Source organism: Corvus brachyrhynchos, unplaced genomic scaffold, assembly GCF_000691975.1.
Source record: "Corvus brachyrhynchos isolate BGI_N302 unplaced genomic scaffold, ASM69197v1 scaffold312, whole genome shotgun sequence".
In the NCBI taxonomy this organism is placed as follows: Eukaryota; Metazoa; Chordata; class Aves; order Passeriformes; family Corvidae; genus Corvus; species Corvus brachyrhynchos.
In genome coordinates this window covers 1,556,123-1,575,889 of record NW_008236640.1, presented here as the reverse complement: position 1 = coordinate 1,575,889, position 19,767 = coordinate 1,556,123, and the positions used below count along the sequence as shown (strand labels likewise).

General features: G+C 40.8%; 1 protein-coding gene across 3 annotated transcripts in view; it reads left to right on the top strand.

The window, feature by feature from the left end:
- The window catches only part of PELI1 (pellino E3 ubiquitin protein ligase 1), a 43,749-nt gene that overhangs the window by 20,933 nt on the left and 3,049 nt on the right, over positions 1-19,767 (top strand). For 2 of the 3 annotated variants that reach the window (XM_017726751.1, XM_008644386.2), the window contains 5 exons: positions 14,390-14,534; positions 14,777-14,906; positions 16,449-16,550; positions 18,485-18,682; positions 18,806-18,994. In XM_017726751.1, the coding sequence (XP_017582240.1) occupies positions 14,390-14,534; positions 14,777-14,906; positions 16,449-16,550; positions 18,485-18,682; positions 18,806-18,994 (764 nt within the window). Of the gene's footprint in view, positions 1-4,847; positions 5,011-14,389; positions 14,535-14,776; positions 14,907-16,448; positions 16,551-18,484; positions 18,683-18,805; positions 18,995-19,767 lie in introns of those variants that run through there. The other variant, XM_017726752.1, reaches the window with a different exon arrangement.

Below are 19,767 nucleotides of genomic sequence, written 5' to 3'. Positions count from 1 at the left end.
AAGAACCATCTTCCTCTGGTTTCAGCTTGGGATAGAGTTAATTTTCATAGTAGCTGTGTTTTGTGTTTAGGATGAGAATAGTGTGAATGCACTGATGTTTTGGTTGTTGCTGAGCAGTGCTTACTCTGAATCAAGGACTTTACAGGGTCCCATGCTCTGCCATCCAGGAGCTGCCCAAGAATCTGGGAGGGAGCATGGCCAAGACAGGTGACCCAGTCTGGCCAAAGGGATTTCCGTACCAGAGGACATCATGCCTAGTATTATGAACTAGGGGGAATTGGCGGGGAAGGGCTGGGTGCTGCTCAGGGATGGTTTGGGCATCAGCAGTGGGGTGGTGAGCAATTGTGTGAGCATCACTTTCTTGGATTTCCTTTCTCTCTCCTTTTATGTTATCTCCCTTTTCCTTATGTTTTATTTTAGTTTCTTTCAATTACTTAATTGTTCTTATTTCAACCTGAGGGTTTTACCTTCTTTTCCCTGATTCTCCTGCCTTTCTCACTGGGCAGGGGAGGTGTGAGCAAGCAGCTGCATGGTGCTTGGTGGCTGGATGGGGTTGGTTAAACCACAACATTGTTTTAAGAGCAGCTTAATTCCCAGATGTCTTACTTGGGCAACAGTTGCTGTGTTGAACTGCTCATTGGGCCCCGTTTCTCTTGTGAGGGACTTCCATGGTGTAGCTGAGGAACGGGCACACAAAGATGTAAGGGTGGAACAGGACTTCATAGGAAGTGCTCATTAGGTTTGTCTGATGGCAGAGTATGACTCCTGTGATGGGAAATGCTTCTGTGCAGTGTGATGACTTATTGCCACTCTGTAACTAGGCTCCTTCAGTGACAAATTGCTCCACAGTTGCTTAAGAATTACCATGGCTGGATGAAAGACATTTTAGAGTTGGCAAATCTGTTTGAAGGAACGTTTGTTGTGCCTCAAGAACTTGAGATTCTATTTAGGTCTTTTACCCAGCTGTCCTACAAATCTAATTAACCTCTCCTACCCCTTCCAGAAGTGGTCAGTGTAGAAGACTTCATAAAGTACCACCTACCCTTCATGTCACAGAAACTTGAGATGCAGAAAAGGGTTCTTATCTCAAAGCTGTAGCTATAACAACGGACCTTTGTTTTCTCAACCCTTGTAAGAACTTTCTTACTCCTTGCCATAAGCCACCACACAGTAGTGTGGGGGATTAGGTCATTTCCTTCCCTTCTCCTCTTCCTGCAGATTATTTGATTAGCATTTCTATTGTATACTCCAAATAGCATGTTCTTGGCTTCAGGCTGATCCCCCCCCCCCATAATCTCTTTAAAACACTGTAGTATGACTTTTTATTAACGGTGTGACATGGGAACTCTTTGCACAGAGATTACATGTGACGTAACACAATAAAAGATTAATGGGGCTGGTAAATCAGTAATCTTCCCTTCTTTCTTCTTCCCTCATGCACCTGAGGGTAGGCTTCTGGGAACCCCCTAACAGTGTTAGTGCCTTATAACACATGAAATATTTTTCTCTTTTGGATATCATTGGCTTTGATCAGAGTTCAGCCTCTGACTTCTTGGGAAACAAAGTCCAGGTTGTGTGTAGTGTATGTTCAGCATTCAGTATTGAGTGTACAAATATACCTCCCCCATGGGATCATTACATGTCCTGGTCTTCCACATTTTTTGCTTCCTTTTCTGTGTTTCCTTTCCTTCACTCTGTTTTTATATACCCTGTGTGCAGTAATTTCAAGCTCTTATCCTGTGTGGGGTTTTTATTCCACTTCTTGCCTGTTCTGTTGAATAAAATTATCAACAGGTGTTTAAAATGTCAGTCTTGAAATTCAGTTGTAATATGCTAATCAGGTTAACTCCAGCATAAGGAGTTTGCCATTCAGGCTTCTTGCCAGTCAGGACACTAGAGGCCATAGTGCTGCCAATTGCCTTTGTCTGTAAGGCTGTCTTTTTAGCTGGAACAGCTAGAAATGCATTCCTCTTCAATGCTCATGTTGAATGTCATGTGAAATCACGTAATTGTGTCAAACTGTACAGCATCTGCCTGTGAGTCAGATAGAAGAACATGACGATACAGCCCTTTATTTCTTTAACAACTTCAAGGAAAGAACCTCCCCTGCAGTTCAGCATCACTTTATGAAATTAGCAGTGATATCTTGGGCTACAGATTGTATTGTTTTAGTCTGGCATGGTATCCGTACTCCAGGGGAAATCAGATAGCTTGCCTAGCGACAGCATGCTGGAAGCATTTGCTTCCAGTCCTCAAGGACTGGCATAGTTCTTGTGATTCCATGAAAATCATTAAACCTTCCTCATCATAAAAGTGGGGGGCAATGTTGACACAAGAACAGTTGAGTAGAGCATGGCTGTGAGTAAACACAGGCAGGGAAACAGTCATTCAAACTCTGTTGGGTGAGATTCAGAGGCAGCCACATAGAAGTGTGCCTAGGGGCAAAATGAACCCTAGAAAAACCTGAATTAAGATGGGGCATGATTAGCTATAAAAAGGACATTGTGTGGTGTTGCCTGATAGCTCCAGAGGGTCACTAATATGAAGGCAGGTAAGGATTGCTATCTGCAGGAGGCTGGGTGGGGTGGTAGAGAGCAAATCCACCTGTAGCTGCTTCTTAGGTGGCTGCAGCATAAAGTGATCTACAAGCTTATTAACCTGAATGCTGAACAGCTGCATCTGTAAAATGAGAATAAAGGAGTTCTAGGAGCAAATCAGTCTTTGAGTTCTGCTTTTCAGGATGAATGCTTTTGAAACAGTACAACTCAAGTTTTACAACTTGTGTGAGAGAAGTAATGCAACCTAGAAGTGGTCATACCAATGTAACTAATCACTGCAGTTAAATACCTGAATACAGAGCACCTTTTGTACTCTTGGTGCCATATCTGTGTGTTAAATGATACTGATGCAGTCCTGATGTGCTTTTCTTTTTTTTTTCCTTTTAAAACAATCACGAAAGCAAACCCTTAGCCCTGATTAAAACAGCATCCAAGCTGCCAACTTTGTATAGGCTGGGACAAAATAAAAAATACTTGAAAGTGATGGGGGAGGTGGGGTGGTGTGACTCCTCCACCCCAGTAAAAATTGCCATTTTAAGGATCTACAGATTACCAGTGGAATAGCTGGGTTTGTGTGTCAGTAACATGAGGCTGTTGATTTTTGGCAGGGGGGAGGATTCAGCTTAAATCTCAAGATTGGACTTGACAAGTCTCTGGGGTTACTGTTGAGATTGATGCAGAAGGTCCCTATCTATCCCCTCATTTGCATTGGTATAGTGGGATTACAGAATAAACCCACAAACAGATAAGCAAAATTATTTGGGTTGAAATAGTTGGAGATTTGTGTGTGGTTTTGGTTTTTCCCTTAGACCCTTGCCAGTTTAGTAATCTGATAGCTGTGATAATAACCATACCATTTCAACCAGAAGAGTGGAAACAAGGGAGCACCTGTACATCAGTTTTCCTCCAGGCACTTTCCAGTGTTCAGGAGCTGTGGCTCAAACACTTCTGTGGAGTAAAGTGGTATCTTTGTGCTTAGTAATCTACAGTAGGAGGAAAAAAAAGTGTCTTTGAGCCTATGTATAATTTTATTATCCAGAATATCCTATGACAAGGTGTTCTGCAGCTGAATTTTCTGGGTAGGTGACAAGATCCTGTAACAGGACAGCTGTACAGTATTACTTAGGGGAAAGTTGGCTGTGGAGTACAGGTTGAGAAGAGAGAAAATACAGATGCATTCACCTTGTTTTCAGCAATGAAGCTGAGTTCTGTGGAGCTGTAACTTCTGCTGTTATGGCATTATGAACAGAAAAGCTGTTTTGACAGTTACAGATTTGAGTGTTACCCAGTGGCTATACTGTGAGGTGAACTGGGGAAGAGATCCAGCTAAAAATTCAACAGAGCTGATAACCCAACTTTTTAAAACATTGACAGATCAGTCTATAAAATTGTGTTTAAAAGATTGAGGTGGCAAGCCAAGGAGGGAGCAGCAGAAACAGGAGCAACAGTCACTTGAACAGCTTGGAGATGTGAGATGTCAGGCTGTATCTACATTGCTTGAGCCAGGGTAATCATGTACCCCTTCTTCACCCACTACAGCTGTCATGTAAAACTTGATGTAAAGGTTAAGCTGCTGTGTCATATCATGCTTGCAGCAGCCTCACAGCATTTGCATGATCAGTTCCACGAGGTAGCTTAGAAGCTGTGGTAACTTCATCACCACTTTATGGCTCAGACATTTAAATTATCCCACCCACTGGCTTGATGCAGTGATTTCAATGTTGGTGGAATGAGAAATGAGCTCATAACCTGGTCTGGCACATGCAGATTTGCCTTTCTAAACGTGCATCCTTCAGGAATGAGCTGTTGTAGAATCATTGGCCATGACAGTCCAGTACACACAGGTGGCATCTGCAGGTGTGCCATGTGTCCAGTCCTACAGTGTTAGTGAAAATGGAGATAGCAATGCCTGAAGACTTTCTGCTGGTATAATTCTCACTGTATTAAGAAATTACTCTTTGTGTGGGAGGTGAGGAAAGCTAGCTGGGCTAATAAGTTATGGTTAAAAAAAAAAAGAAAAGGTATAGCATGCATGGGTACAGTTATGTAAGAGAAGGAAATAAATCAGTGTTTCTCTGAGAACCTCATCCACAGAGCTGCCAGGCAATTGGGCTGCAGTATTGTTCTCAACACACCCTCTGCTTCCTTTTTTCCTTTTTGGGGCCCGGGATGGATGAATTGATGGAGCAGGAGCAGGATGCCGGCTCTGCCTCCAGCCAATGCTGCGTGGTGCCGCGGTGTTTACCCAGCTTACGCAAGGCAGAGCCGGCCCCTCTTGAGGCAGAAGGCGCTTCCCACGGCTGAAGTAAAAGCACACAGAGCAGCCACTCAGTCTGGCAGTTGCTGGGGGTTTAAAGGAGTTGGTGGATTTCGGCTGATTTTTAACAAGATCGAAGGGTTGGATTTTTTCTTCTCTACTGTGTAGGAATACTGAGAGGACGCAAATATCCTGGTAAGTGCTCTGCATGCCATCGCTTTTCCCTTTTAGTGTGGCATTGTTTCAGTCTCTCTTCTAAAAGCCTCCTCAGCTGCAGTGATTTTCAGTGATTCGGTGGAAAGGAAGTCTGAGAGCGGGCAGTGTGTCTGCAGGCTGCCCTTCCACCTCAAAGAGGTAGAGACATTCAAAGTGCACAGCATAATAAGTGCTGGTTGATCATAAGAAGTGTCAGTCACTTCTCATTTTTTGAGTGCAGAGCAAGGTGCCTTAAAACTGTCATTACCTGATAAAATCATACCAAGAGGAATTTCTCATGGAGCTGTTAAATATTTGTGTTGTCTAAACCAAAAATAAAGGCTTTAAATGTAACTGTAACTCCTATTTTTGCTAGATGATATAGTATGCCATGTGAAAAGGCTTTAGTGTAATACAAACAGCTATTTAGCAGATACTTTGGTACATGAACTGCCTCATCAGGAAGTCAGAGGCTCATAAAAAGCAAAACACTAATGTTCAGGCATGTAGAACAAGAAGTCATTGTGGTTTTTTGCAAGCCCAGGCTCCTCAGCCATACATTTCAGTACAGGTGCATCAGACAGTAGACTTTCCTGGACTTGAAAAGCTCCATTGCTTTATGTAAAAATAAGATGCCTCTGTTTTGGTCTAAACTCTTAGGAAGTTTTGCTCTCGTGACTGACTCTAGGTGAAAATTGGGACTGCTTTTTTTTTTAAGGTAATACTGCATAATTTTTCTGAAGCAGTAGAGAGGATGATGTTAAAAGTTTCTAACTGTAGAGTTCTGTGTAGCAGAACTGTACTTCTGTACTAGTGTTGTACGAAGTTTTTTTCTTTTCTGCTTGTCCTTGTGCGAGGCACTCTCTGAAGATACAAATAGGTATGCTATGGCTAATGAACACCTGACGTTCTCCCAGCATATATACATACCAGTAGTATTGTTTTATGGCTTTTTCATATGAGTTACAGGTTATAAGTAAACTGCATTTGATAATCTGAGTGAAATGAAGGTAAAATCAAAACTATACTTTTTTCAGCATAGCCCACAGAGTTTGTACTAACAGGCAAAGTGCAAGTGCAGCCAAAACTTCATGGAGAAAGCTGCAAATTAATCTTCTGAAGTAGCTTGCATGAGTAACTTTGACAGGTAGTTCAGCTGGTGGAGCAAGGACAAGCTGTGGTGTTTGGCCCTCGTGCCAGAGGGGCTGAGCCCCGTGCCAGGCTCCGCACGTCATCACCACTATATCCAAAAGCTGCAGGAGATGGGTGGCAAGGGGGTTCAGACTGCGTGTAAATGGAGCAGGTTAACTGGTGAAGAACTTTCTGAGCTAATTAAGGATACAGATAATATTGCAGTGACAGCTTTAAAATAGACACCTTGTGCTAAAAGACAAATGTTTTTGGCTTCCCACACGCAGTCTGAATTACATCATTTATAACCCGTAGGAGGTTATCGTGGTTTCCTCAGGGGAGGATCAGCTGTTACTTTTCATAACTGAAAAAAATTCTGGACTATTTCTTTTTCCAAGGGAATATTTTCCGAACCGATTTTTGTCAGTCTGTTGGAGTGGAGCATTATTGATTGTATAAATCTGCCAGGTTTAATATACCCAACCCCATTCTCATGTCATCAATGGCAGTTCAGAGTAAGAGAACTGAAGTTAGCAGAGGTCTGATTGAAATGAGGCCCCTGTGCTTAGATGGGTTTTTTTGGTCTTCTGAAGAGGAATGCTATTTTTGAGTACTATCATAAAGTACCGATTTTCATATAGGTGCCTATAATAGAAGTCCTATTCTAAAACACTTCCCTTGTTCATTGAGCAAGGTTGCTTGTCCTCAAGGTGCTGTTCCTGTCTTTCCTGAAATTGCTGCAAACTTCTCAGACTTGTTTCTGAGGCTGGAACAGAATTTGAAGCAGAATGCTAGATGCCAGTTCAACCAAAACTGCTGTTTCTTAGACTGAACAAAGTTACCCGTGGCGTTAGAGCAGAACAGTAGATTTACTCTTGTCTATCAAGTTAATGCCCCTTTCAAAGTGTCTACAGACAATGGGTTTTTGTGTGTGTATGTGCTCTGACTCTTGCATGACTTGCTTCCACGATGACCAGACCACTAATGGCAGATGTCCATGGTAAAAAGATGCTTTCATTCTGTTTGTGACAATGAAAAACTCCTCTACTGAGATTTTACAGATGTTCTCAAGACAGAGTAGTAGATAGTAGATAGCTGTTGCATTGGTTTTATGCTTGGTGTCTTGTGCTGGATCGGCTGCTTGCTCATTTCAGAGCTTGGCCTCATTGTCTTGTTTTTGGTATCTTATTTTTGTCTTGCTTTCATATCATAAGACGCTTGTGTATGTATAGTGGATGACTAAGCTTATTCTGAGTTACAAAAGAAAAGGTATGCAGTATAGACTAAGGAAATAATAAGCCATACTAAAGTAAAAGGCTGGACTGATACTCCACACTCCCAAGGCTTATTCTTGGAGATTTTTGATGCTGAAAAACTCCCTTTTCTAGAAATAAGGAAGTGAATTATCCTTCCTTAGAAAGGTATTGTATGGCTATTGATCTAAAGTGATAGGCATTTAAATTGCACTAACAGATGCATCACTATACCTTCCCTGTGCATCTGTAGTGAAGGATACAAGCTGTAGGCAGAATGTGGCTAATCTCAAAAGTGGAGTCTAAAACCTGCTGATGTTAAAATTGCAGGTGTGTGTGGGAAGGAAACATTAGCTTGTTTTTTAACTGGAAACTGGGAGAAGTGTTAAAACGATGGTTGATAAACACATGCTCTTTTTGCCCAGTGATCACTTCAGTAAAAACGATTTTAATAGCAGCTTACGAAAAGATTAATAGGGAAAAACAGTTAAAGGAGAATAATTTTCCAGTGGTGAAAATTACTTCACCCATCACGTAGAAGAAAGTGATTTCTCAACCTTTGTCTCAGCTTTCAGAAACAGTGATGCAAGGAGCCGATTCCTTGTTGCTCGCACCAGTGGAGATCAGTAACATTATTGATATTGTTTGTGCAACCTGGGCTTGGTGGGAACACATACTCAAACCAGCAGTCAGTCTGCTGGGAATTACTGTGGTTTTTTGGGTTGGTTTTTTTGAGGCTTTGTTTTCCCCCCCCCCTTCTCTCTGATTACTTATTGCCTCCCCCTCCCTCCATGCTTGCAAATATCTTCATCTTGGGGGACTAGTATTCTGTACAGCTTGTATCTCACAGTGACTTTTAACTTTGGTATTCTGGTTGTTTAAATCTGGAAATCAAGATTTTTACTTTGAAGTGGTGAGATGTAACTACAGAAGAGAATACGCAGTGCTGAAATACTGTACATGTATTCAGAGGATTTTGGTTTCTGATCTTGCAGTTGCAGGAGACTTGCCTAGTGGAAACTGGAGTGATAAAGAGCTTAAATGTGTAAATGGATGTTGGCAAACTTGGGTCCTACTTGTATCTTGTCAGGTATTGTCACACTATTCAATGGGAATTGTTTGTTTGCAGTATGGGGTTTTAAATCCAAATAAAGCTGTAGGCAGTAACATGTAAATCTTGAGGGATAAGGACAAAATCTTGTTTTGTTGATAATGGAGTTACTTATAATTTATGTCTAACTGGTCAAAAAGTGCACCTAAAGTGCATATTCCAGTTGCTTGATAAAATTATGTGGACTTCCTAAAATTAATGGTATTCCTTGAATAATTTAGGTTGGGAGGTTGTCTGGTTCAGTCCCTAGACTCAAAATGGAAGTGGACTGCCTTAGATTGGGCTGTTCAGGGCCACATGCAGCTTGGTCTCCAAGGATGGAGATCTCATAACCTCTGTGGATTGGGGGTTCCCCACCCCACCCCCCCCCCAATAGCTAATCAGGATTTTCTGCATTGTAGTTTGTTAGTTGCCTCTTGTTCTGTCACTGCATACCTGTCAGAAGGACTAGGTTCCATTTTGTCCCTATTCCCTCTGGTTTAGCACAGAATTGCTGAGGGAAGAGCTGGATGTGAGAATTGCAAGGGTAGTCAGTGGAGAACAGCAAATAGTATAAAAATAAAAACATTGATAGATAAGATGTCTTGTGCTTTATTTCTAAAAGCAAAAAAAAAAAAAAAACCCACGCTCAAAAAGTTAAAATATGTAGATGCAGAAAATAAAGATAATATTATAAAAATGGAGGGGAAAATTCCCATTTTTTGCATCTGAATCAGCATATTTTTATTTTAATGTATTCATTGACAGAGGACTTCTTTCTATACTGTGAAAGTGGTTTTCTATGCAGTATTTCAGAAAAGGGCTAGTCTGGCACTAGCTACAGTTGCTAGCAGCCTATAATGCTGTCTCTGTGTTTAGAAAATGACGGTAATTTATTACAAAGAGACTTTTATTCTAGTATTTTTAGCTTTCAGCCGAGTGTTTAATGAATCTCTGCTTGGGCTCATTGAATTTATGTTCTCCCCTCCCCCTGCCCCATTTTAACCATTAAGATACTGCTATTCTTGCCACAATTCCAGAAGCTGTGCTTGGTCTAAGAAATAGCAAACTTATTCACAAGGCGCTGTGCCTTACTGCAAACAAAATCTGAAGACTTGCTGAAGCAACTTAAGACTAGTTGTGAGTGAGTCTCATGATCAGGAAAGGCAGCTGAACGGTTGAGGATGACTGCTAAGCGAGAGCTGGTAGCTCAAAACCAACCAAAATTCGATCTGTCTCTGTCCCCCATGGAAAATGACGTGTTCAATGAAAGTGTGCTCTTAACCTCATGTACTCTGAAGCATGGTTTGTGAGGTCTTCCCAGGGGATAGTCTGGATGCAGGGACCAGTGTTTGCATGAGACAGGAGCGATTACATTGATACGACTTTTCTTTCTACTGGAATGGAGTCGGAAATCTGTGGCTTGCTTTCTCTGCTATAGCACTCTGCCTTCTGTGACTTTAGTGAGTACTGGAGAAGAGGAAGGCTTGTATGAAACCAGACTTACATTCCTCAAGCAAATTTTAAATGCTTTTCTCAATTTAGTTCTTATCACTTTCTAGTCCTTCAAAACAGTTGCACGTGATAGTATTGAGCAAGTTATCCTCATTGAACTTTCTGCTGTCCCCAGAGAAACCAGTGTTAAGAATAAAAAGGTATTACCTGTTCATGAGTTCTTCCTGGTTTTGATACTGGAGGGTTTTAACTAGTACCTATTGTGGTTTGGGGCTAATTGCAAACAGTTGTGCTCACCTTTAGCCATGCAAGTTGCATTACTCACAAAATCTTTTCAAATCCATAATACAGGACTGTGCAAAGGTAAGGGTTTTCGGGCTTTGGTCTCTTCTCTTTGGCAGAAGCAGAGATCTTGACGTGAAATGTTTGCTGCTGCCAGTACTATGATTTTTGGAAAAATGTTGGATGAGATGGGATCTTCTAATTGGCATCTTATTCCTTATCAGTGTCAAAGGTTCTTGGAGGAGTTTAGAAGAGTCTGTTGTTCAGAGCTTGCTCCAATGAAGCCTGTTCCACTGATGTTTGGAAATGCTGCTGCAAAAAGCAGAAAAAATGTAACTTGCATGTATTTTGAACAAAAAGTCCATTCCTTGGCTATATGCTGGCACTTCAGAGCCAAGTTGTCTTTTTAATTAGCCTTTCGTAACTTTTTGAAGAAGTCTCCTATAGTACTGTAGGAATAAAAACTAGTCAGGTTATACTACAAGAGAAGGCCCATTATATATTTTAGTGGATCCCTTTCTTCTACTCAACAGCATTCCTTCCAGTGAGTTCTTCATTCAGCTTTAAATGATCCATAAGCCTGCTCTGTTTCAGGACTGGAGATGTTATCCCATGGCAGATTAGACTCATCTCTAGTTGGACAGCAATTGAGTTTTATTTGCAGACACAAAATTTCCCTTGCACTGATCTTCAGGACCTCATTGGAAGCATATCATTGATCTTTATTATTTTTGGGAAGAAAAATATTTTTCTTTTGGATACAGTGCACCAGGCTGATCACAGTGGAAGAGAAGTAGTGTGTCTGTTGGACTGATTATTTTTTTGGGAGTGCTGAATTTTGTATGTGTTTTGAGTTGAAGTAATCTGAGGGTGTAGTAGTTGTGAAAGTGGCATGTGAAGCTCATAAAGGTTCTGAGATGTATTTTTAAAAAAATGAAGTTCAAACATTCCAGCCAGACTTCTGAAAGTGGATGAGTAAGCTGTGTTATTAATGATGGCTCTAGATTTCTAATGCTCAAACCTTCCTTAAGTCCAATAAGAAGTGGATTTCCATCATGTGCAAAATAAACTTGAGTGGATTTCTTTAAATGTAAAGCAAAAGAAAGTGTTTTAAAGAGGAGCTGAGCGATAGATGTGGGACATCTTTCCTTATACCGAGATTCCCTATATAACTACTTGTATTGCTGAGGTCTGTCCCTGGGAACTGCTGACCCCTTTTATTGTTTCTGCACAGGTCTCTGGCCACTTGTGCAGGTACTGCTTTAGAGTCTCCCCTAACATGTTACTTTCATGAGACTTTGAAGTTGACTCAGTCTGAGACATGTATTTTTTTAGTTTTCCATTAAAATTGTTCACTTGGATGAACAGAGGAAGAGGAGAAGCTGCACCAAACCTGTTCTTGTACTAATGGCTAAAGTTATTTTTAATGTTTGCCTTCCCACTTTCTCTAAGTGAAAGGATTATCTCTTTATCTAACACTTTAATGTGGGGTTATGCTATTTAAATCTTTGGTTGCCGTGTCATGGTATTTCCTAGTCCTGTGCTGTTTCCTAATAGGCACTGCTGTAGGTTTCATGGCAGTATTTCTTGTGAGTTGGTAAATGTCAAGGCAGAGGACAACTGTTGGCCAAGATGAAAGTAGTTGTATGTGAAGAAGCCCGAAATGCAGGGGAGAGGCTGTTGAAGAGATCAATATTCAAGCAGAAAATAGGTTAATCATGTGGGGAGGAGATGAGAACATGAGCTCTTTTAGAAAACAGCTATACAAGCAACTATAATGCAAGAAGATTTTAAAATAAAACAAGAAATGCTGGAGTTGATTGTAAAAATACTTCATAGAAAATATATCCTTATTTTTATATACAGATAAATTACGAAGATTCATACTTCTTAAGTAGAAGTACTTCAGAAGGGAAATGTGTGTAAAGAACTGAGCGCTATTAAACACTAGGATCTATATAGTTCAGTATTAACGTCAGTAAAGCAGCCCCGAGGTGTGTTCACAGGCACATCGTTTCAGAAAGTGTGGTGCTCCAAAGCCGGGTGTGATGCCAGGAGGCAAGGAGGACCCTGGAAGACATGCAAATTGTGAACACAGTTAATGTTGTGGGGCCCTCTTTATCAAATAGGGCAATCTTCAGTGTGTTGTGACTACTGGCATCATACGGATTTAAGGTCACCTTTTCATGTGATAAGTTTGCTTTAATGTCTTTAGTTTAGAATTTTAAAGACAAAGCCTACAACAGTGAGTAACCTCGAAATCTCAGGGGAGTTACCACTACACTTGGGTCAGCAATCTAGAAATGCTTTGGCGAAAACTGTAATCCTTGACTCTCTCCTGTGCAACTGCTGCTGTTCCTGTGTGACAGAGGAAGACTGTTGGATCAGTAAAATGCACTTTGAGCAGCAGCTGAGGATGGGTACCCTAAGGCTTGAACCAGGACAGCTGCTGAGTGAAAGTGCTCACTGCTTCCCAGGCAGCAGAAATAGGTTGGTGTCACTGTCCTGGAGATGGGACACAGACACTTCACAGCAGCATTGTGCAAATCGAGTTTATTGTGATGCACTCACACATCTCTCAGTACTGTTGTGATAATGTTAAGTGTGTGCTGGCCACAAAGACAGGCTGCAGTTAACTTGTTTCAAGCACTGTGAAATCTACAGTACCCAGACTTGAAAAACAAAAGAGATTTGGAAAATAATGAGAAATGAAAGGGGAAACAAAAAAGTTTCTATTCAGTCTCCTGGCTGTGTTTTGCAGGCATCATAGCAAACGTTTTGAGTGCAGTGTGATGTCTTTGCCTGTGTTTGTGAGAAGCCTTCCCAAATATGTGGAATAGCATGAAGGAGCAAACTTGAGTTTTTAGAGAGCACTGTGAGCTGATTGCAGATGGCAATCAACATATGCATGCTGAATATGAATTTGTAGATTTGAGAAAACATGTTGAAGGCCAAGCTTCTCTGTGAAGGAGCAAAGACTGGGAGAGGGCGTAGAGATAAGGTCAGTAAAGGGATCTTTGCATCAGCTTCTGAACAAATGTGAGCAGGCTGTCAAGCACTGCCACATCTCTTCCTCTGTTCTTACGACATAACATGGGGATAGATAAAATCTGCATGATGACATCTATTCTGCTAATAACTATGGTCTAGTTAAGGTAGAAGAAAGTGGAGATACAGCATTGTAGTTGTGATCAAAGTTGATGACAGGATTCAAAAAGTGCTGTGTGGGTCAAAAAGTGCATTTGCACAGAAGGCAGAATGTTAACCATCAGTACTGAAAAAGATTAGTAGCTCTTCGAGCTGGTGTGGAAACTCACCTGGAAGGACCAAGGGAATGTTCTTATTTCTGTTAAAGAAAGCCTCAAACAGGCTCTCATCAGCTTTATTCTTTATCAAGCAAGTGCTCTGCTGGGTAGGCTTTCTCTAGAGGAAGGTCAGAGATGAGCTGCACAGGTCAAAAGTGTCTGGAAATGCTACTAATGAGAAGCTGTAAAAAATACAGTAAGAACTGTTCCTCAAAGCAGAAGTCTGAGTGAAAAATGCATTTCAAGACTGTTTTCATTAGGAGTTATGTGGAATTCCCTCAGGAAATCTCCTTCAAACAGATGTTTATATCACTTCTGTCTCTGGCTAAACATGAGAGATCACATTGCACACCCTAAACTTTTATGGTAAGCTTGATATCAAATTGTCATACGACTTCCTTCCATCTACAAATCCAGAAACTTCTTGGAAAGCTCTGAATTAGACACTTCCCATGAAAACTTCTGCCTCTCTAGCTAATGGGCTGGTCTTGCTTTGTGGGGTTTTTTTTCTTTAAATTTAGTACCTATCTGGCTCTACTTCTCAACAGCTGAACGAAATAAATGAAGCTATGTATCATTTATTCTAAAAAGTAGCATGGAGGAAAACAAATGTGTATGTTTTAAGGCCATAGTGGAATTTTCTAAATGCTTTTTTTTTTTTTTTTTGTGATCTGGCAGTTCTTCAAGGCAATGCAGCCTTAATTCATGTGGTTTTATATATCTGTTTTTTAAAATTATTTCAGGCAAAACCAAAACATGGAAAACACAAAATATTGTACCTACTGTATCAGATTGGTGTGCAAGTTTGTGTAATTGGAGTAGAGTATTTTCTCTTACACTTAATTTTGATTTTATTTTTACAGGAAATAATGAAAAAAGTGTGCCACAACTCTTGATCAGAGACCTGAAATTTGAGAATAAGTCATTAGCTAAGCTCATGTTTTCTCCTGATCAAGAAAATCATCCATCAAAAGCACCAGTCAAGTATGGTGAATTGATTGTATTGGGGTAAGTGTTTGTGTGTAAGAGAGTCTGAGGGTTTTCTGTGCTGTAATATTGTGTAATTCTGGGCATTGTGTTAATCAGTTCTTGGATTTAAATATGAATAATTGAAAATCTGTAATTGATAACACTATACTAATTAAGAGTACCTAGTGCTTAGAATGAAAGTTCTTGTGGGTCTGTATCTCATGAGGAGCTAAGCAATACAGGAATGATGGACTTTGTTCTTTTTCTGTGCTTTTTGATAGGTACAATGGGTCTCTCCCAAATGGAGATAGAGGAAGAAGGAAAAGTAGGTTTGCTTTATTTAAAAGGCCCAAGGCAAATGGGGTGAAACCCAGCACTGTGCACATTGCCTGTACCCCTCAAGCAGCAAAGGTAAGCTCCATTTCTCTGCTGAAGTCTGTCTCATATCTCCCAGTGCCATATAGAGAGCTGTCAGGGAACAGCTTAAACAGCATAAAGTTCTGACTGTGAAAAGAATGGTTTGTGTTTATCTAAAGTTTTTTAGTACCTGTCAGTGTTAGCAAGAAACAATTTGGCGAAGATGATTTGTTGCCTAGTCCTTGCCATGGCCAGAAAAAAAAAAATTCGTTTTGAAACATGAATGTTCTGGGCACAGGCTAGTCATAAAACACTTTCTATTTTGCTTTCTTTCCAAACTCGCTACAGACATCTGTTCTAGGCTTTGTGGTTTTGCACTCATTCTGCTTTAGGACTAACTTTGCTTCACATGCAGCTGACTTTTAAATGATCCTTTGCCAAAGCTCTATGTGCACTTGCTGCTCCATCCAATGGGTAGGAGTTCCCCAGGGATCAGGACGGGTGGGTTTGCAGGGCATGTTTCATGGGGCTTGTAATCAGAGTTCCCATTAAGAAGCAGTAAAGGAAGGGCTTAGGCCCTGAAGTTGAACTGTATTTCATGTCAAAATGAATACATTATAGCTAAGGTATTACCTTACCTGCATTGTAGCTATCCAAGTGTGTGTGCAGTTGTGTTCAATAACTAATGGAGCATTTCTACTAAAACAATGGAATTTGAGGATGCTTAGTGGTTGTTTAGAAATTGCCAGTGACAAGATCAGGCCTTTAAACAAATACAGTAGTGTTAAGTGTTTGACTGCCAGAACGCCTTGACGCTTAAGGATATTGACCCTAAATTCAGGGAATGCTATGAAGTATTCTGAAATCAAAAGCATTTTACTAACCAAAATTCTTGTAGTAGAATAATGATCATAGGGGATCTGTGAAAAGAACATTTCTTTTTGCAAGTGCTTTATGGTCTGGTAAGTGCTGTTTAGCAGCACTTTTAGAAGTGTTTGTCAGTTCCTAGTAGGTAAATGCAGAATGAACATCTAGACTAACAAACTGAAACCTTTGCTACAACTTCTGCAACCTGTGCTGAGTTTCTCCATTTTACCCTATTTACCACCACTTTTTTGTCTGTGTATCTTAAATCAGTCATTACTGATTTTAGTATTAACTCAAATCCTGTTTTTAGAATGAAGTCCCTAAGTTTTTGTCCTCACCTTACTGTTAGCCAAGTTCACGCTGAGGTGACCATGGAGGTGTTACATTCAGTTTTAGCCTTTGCATTTGGTTGTTTTGTCCTTTTGTATTCAGGCTGGTGTTGCTTTAACACAAAACATGACTAATAATATGCCCTGGTTATGTGTATTTAGTTGCAGCATGTGGTGAAGAGACCAGTTTGGTCTGTTGCTGAATTAATCTTTTTTTTTCTTTAATGGCTGGGACTGGGTTTTGTGAAGTTTAACTACAGGTGTGTCATTAACAACCATCTGCCTTAATGCATTAATTAGCACAAGAGCCTGGTGTGTTATATATATATAGTCTGCTTTGCTGCTGTATACTGTAGAATTATTGTGCACTGGTTCAATAATATTTGGCATTTTTCCATAGGCAATAAGTAATAAGGACCAACACAGCATATCTTACACTTTGTCTCGGGCCCAGACAGTCGTAGTTGAATATACACATGACAGCAACACAGATATGTTCCAGGTATGTGAAGTAAATGTGTGTCTTCTCACTTTTGGTAGTTTCAAACAAGGCATCCTCTCAGCAGGCTGTTCCCCTCAGACCCAAAAGTTTGTGTGTGTCAGTTTCTGCGCTCACTCTTCAGAGCAATTTAATTCTGTTCATTCCCAAGGCCATCCTGTGAACAAGGCTGTGTGTCTGTACATCTCATCTCTTTTAGACTTAGGCAAAGGTGAAAGTTTGGATTTTTTGTGACTAATGTTCAAGATTATGATTTTGTCTTTGATTGCTGGTCTGCAAGTCACGTAATCTGTCTCCTAGTCCCTCCTTGCAAAATGAAGAATAAAGGACACCGTTCTCTTTAAGCACTTGGAACTTTGCTTCTGGCATTTACAAAGGGATTTGGGATCAGCCAGTTGGAGACAGGGTAGAAGAAATACAATGTGAAACACAGGAAAGCTTTTGGCACAACTAATATGAAAAATACTCTGAACTTCTTTAAGCAAACCCAGAAGTGTCTAAAGCACTGGGAGATGTGAAGAGAGGAGCCTCAGTGCTGATGCTGGCAGATCACAACAACTTTGCTGCAGTTCCTGTGTGTATGACAAGGGACCACAAACACATTTGCAGCTGTGGTGTGCCCTCATATCTTATAATTGTTTCCTGTTTTTCTCAAAAGGAAGGGTTTTGTTTTGGGGTTTTTTTAAATGTGTGCTTTGTCAAGGAGTTTTGCTGTCACAGCATTTCGCTGTGACGCCACTGTAGGATCTAAGGAGGTGGGAGGTGTTGGGAAGTGGTGGAGGGGAAGCTGCTTTGCAACTGCAAACACTTACAACAGAGCAAAAGGACTGTAATGAAATCACCGCAGCATAAGCTATTGTCTGTGTGAGTGTTCTCTCTTCAGGCATGCTTTGGCATGTGTGCTGCTCTGAAATCGCCCCTGGCAGTCCCTGTGTACTCACAGGTTATCCTGCCTAAGAAGCAATAGAAAAATACATTCTGACAAAGCAGTTTTAGTCTCATGAAAGCTCTCCAGCCCTCACCAAAAAGCACCTCAAGCTTTTGGGTCCCTTGCTCAGCAGTTAATCAGTCTTAATATAACCACCTATTTTCAAAGAGCCTGAGAGCTTTGGAAGTGAGTGAGTAGTAGTGTGTAAAGGGGGCTTTAAACCCAGCTTTGTGGGTGTTTGGGAAAGGGTTATTACTTTTCTTCTTACTTTGTAAGGAAAAGGACAAGATGAGTTGACTGGAAAAGCAGTGATACTCATGCAGTTCTATCAAACTCAGTAGAGTTGTATGGGACTGCAAAACTCACCGTTCCCTGCAGCCAGAAAAGGAGGCACAGCTACCAAGAAACCTGACTGTAGTCAGATGTTGTTACATTCTTGTGTTCTGTGAGTAAATGTAGCCCCTCTCTGCCACAACCACCTAGTACCTGGTCTTTCACAAAAGGTTTGCTGCTCCTCAGTGCCCACCAGAGCTGAAGAGAGCTCACATAATCTGATTTTCATACATCTGTACCGTGACTTAGTCTGGCACTGTTCAGAATGTTCTGGGCATGCAAAGTGACTGCATGTCACTGTTCTTCCCTCTGACTGCTGTTCCCTGGCTGTTTTGGTGCTCCTGCAGCTGGTCTGCCTGACCTGAGTGTAACCTCTCTGATGAAAAGGCCTTCAATGGGAAATCATCTCAGAATTGATTTAATTGCATCATTTTATTTCTCCTTCCTTCATTTGGCTGTACCCAGCTTTCAGAATAACTTTGATCATTTGGAAGCAGAAAAATTCATCAATTCAGATGAAGCTTTAGAAACCTAAATTGATAGATTGCTAGACAGGAATGCTTTAAATTGTAACGTCATCATTTTTGTATCATTGCTTTTAAGTGCTTTGAATTTGAATATTCCTAGACCCAAAGACAAACTTCTGACCAGTTGTTTTTTTTTAATCCCTTTCCAGATTGGTCGGTCAACAGAGAGTCCTATAGACTTCGTAGTAACAGACACAGTTCCTGGGAGTCAGAGTAATTCGGATACACAGTCTGTGCAGAGCACTATATCAAGGTTTGCCTGCAGAATCATATGTGAACGAAACCCTCCCTTTACAGCAAGAATATATGCTGCAGGATTTGACTCCTCAAAAAACATTTTCCTTGGGGTAAGGGAATTCTTTTTCTTTTTTTTTTTCCCACTGAAAGTTCAGTGCAGGCTTATTTTTTAAACTAATTCATAGCTCCACTTCAGCCAAATTAAAAGTTCTCATTGATGTAATTTCTTTTAGGAGAAAGCTGCAAAGTGGAAGACATCAGATGGGCAAATGGATGGACTAACAACAAATGGAGTTCTTGTTATGCATCCTCGTAATGGATTCACAGAAGACTCCAAGCCGGGGGTGTGGAGAGAAATTTCTGTGTGTGGGAATGTGTTCAGCCTCCGTGAAACCAGATCAGCTCAACAGAGGGGAAAAATGGTGAGAGGAGTGACCAATGTTTTATGCAACCTGTGTAAAATGGTGCAGCCATGAGGGGTATAGTTTGGGCATAGAGCTGGAATCTGCTGGAATTCTGTGTAGTTGTCAACTCTGCAATTAGTTACACTGCCTTTTATGTGTCTGTGTGCGTGCACAAAGGTGTCTTGCTCAACCTGAATAACTGACTGAGTTTATCTGCAAACTAGTACCTAATTGCGCAGCTAGGCTGCTCTCCTAAATTGAGTTCCCAATCTACTCGGTATTCTGCAAACTCTCCTAGGCCTGTGCACATTCTACAAGTATTTTCCTGGTTTTCCAACTTTTCCTTTTTTATAGAATAATGAAGGATCGTTATAATTTTATTGGATATTCATTTTTATGTTGGCATTCTGAGTTTTCCCTCTTCCTCTTGTTTCCAAAGCATTGGTGACATTTTCAGGAGATATTTGGGTTTGGTGTGATGTTTCAGCAAAGAGGAATGCTACACTGAACACTTTAAGTGACGTATTTAGCTAGGAGTGCTGACTGGAGGAGGGGAAAGCCATGTGTAAAGGGATGTTTTAAGAAAACAGCCTAAAATATGGTGGAGGACTAAACCAGGCTTGTGCTGCTCTTTGAGCCATTTCAAGTAACACAGTTGGGGAGTGCTATAGGGATGTGGAATAGAGAGGAGTTGTTAAGAGGAGCTGTTCTTGACAGTGGGAGAGGAGCTGTTCTTGACTCAGTGTGGTCTATTTTAATGCACACATTAATCTCTTAAGATGTTGGGGTGG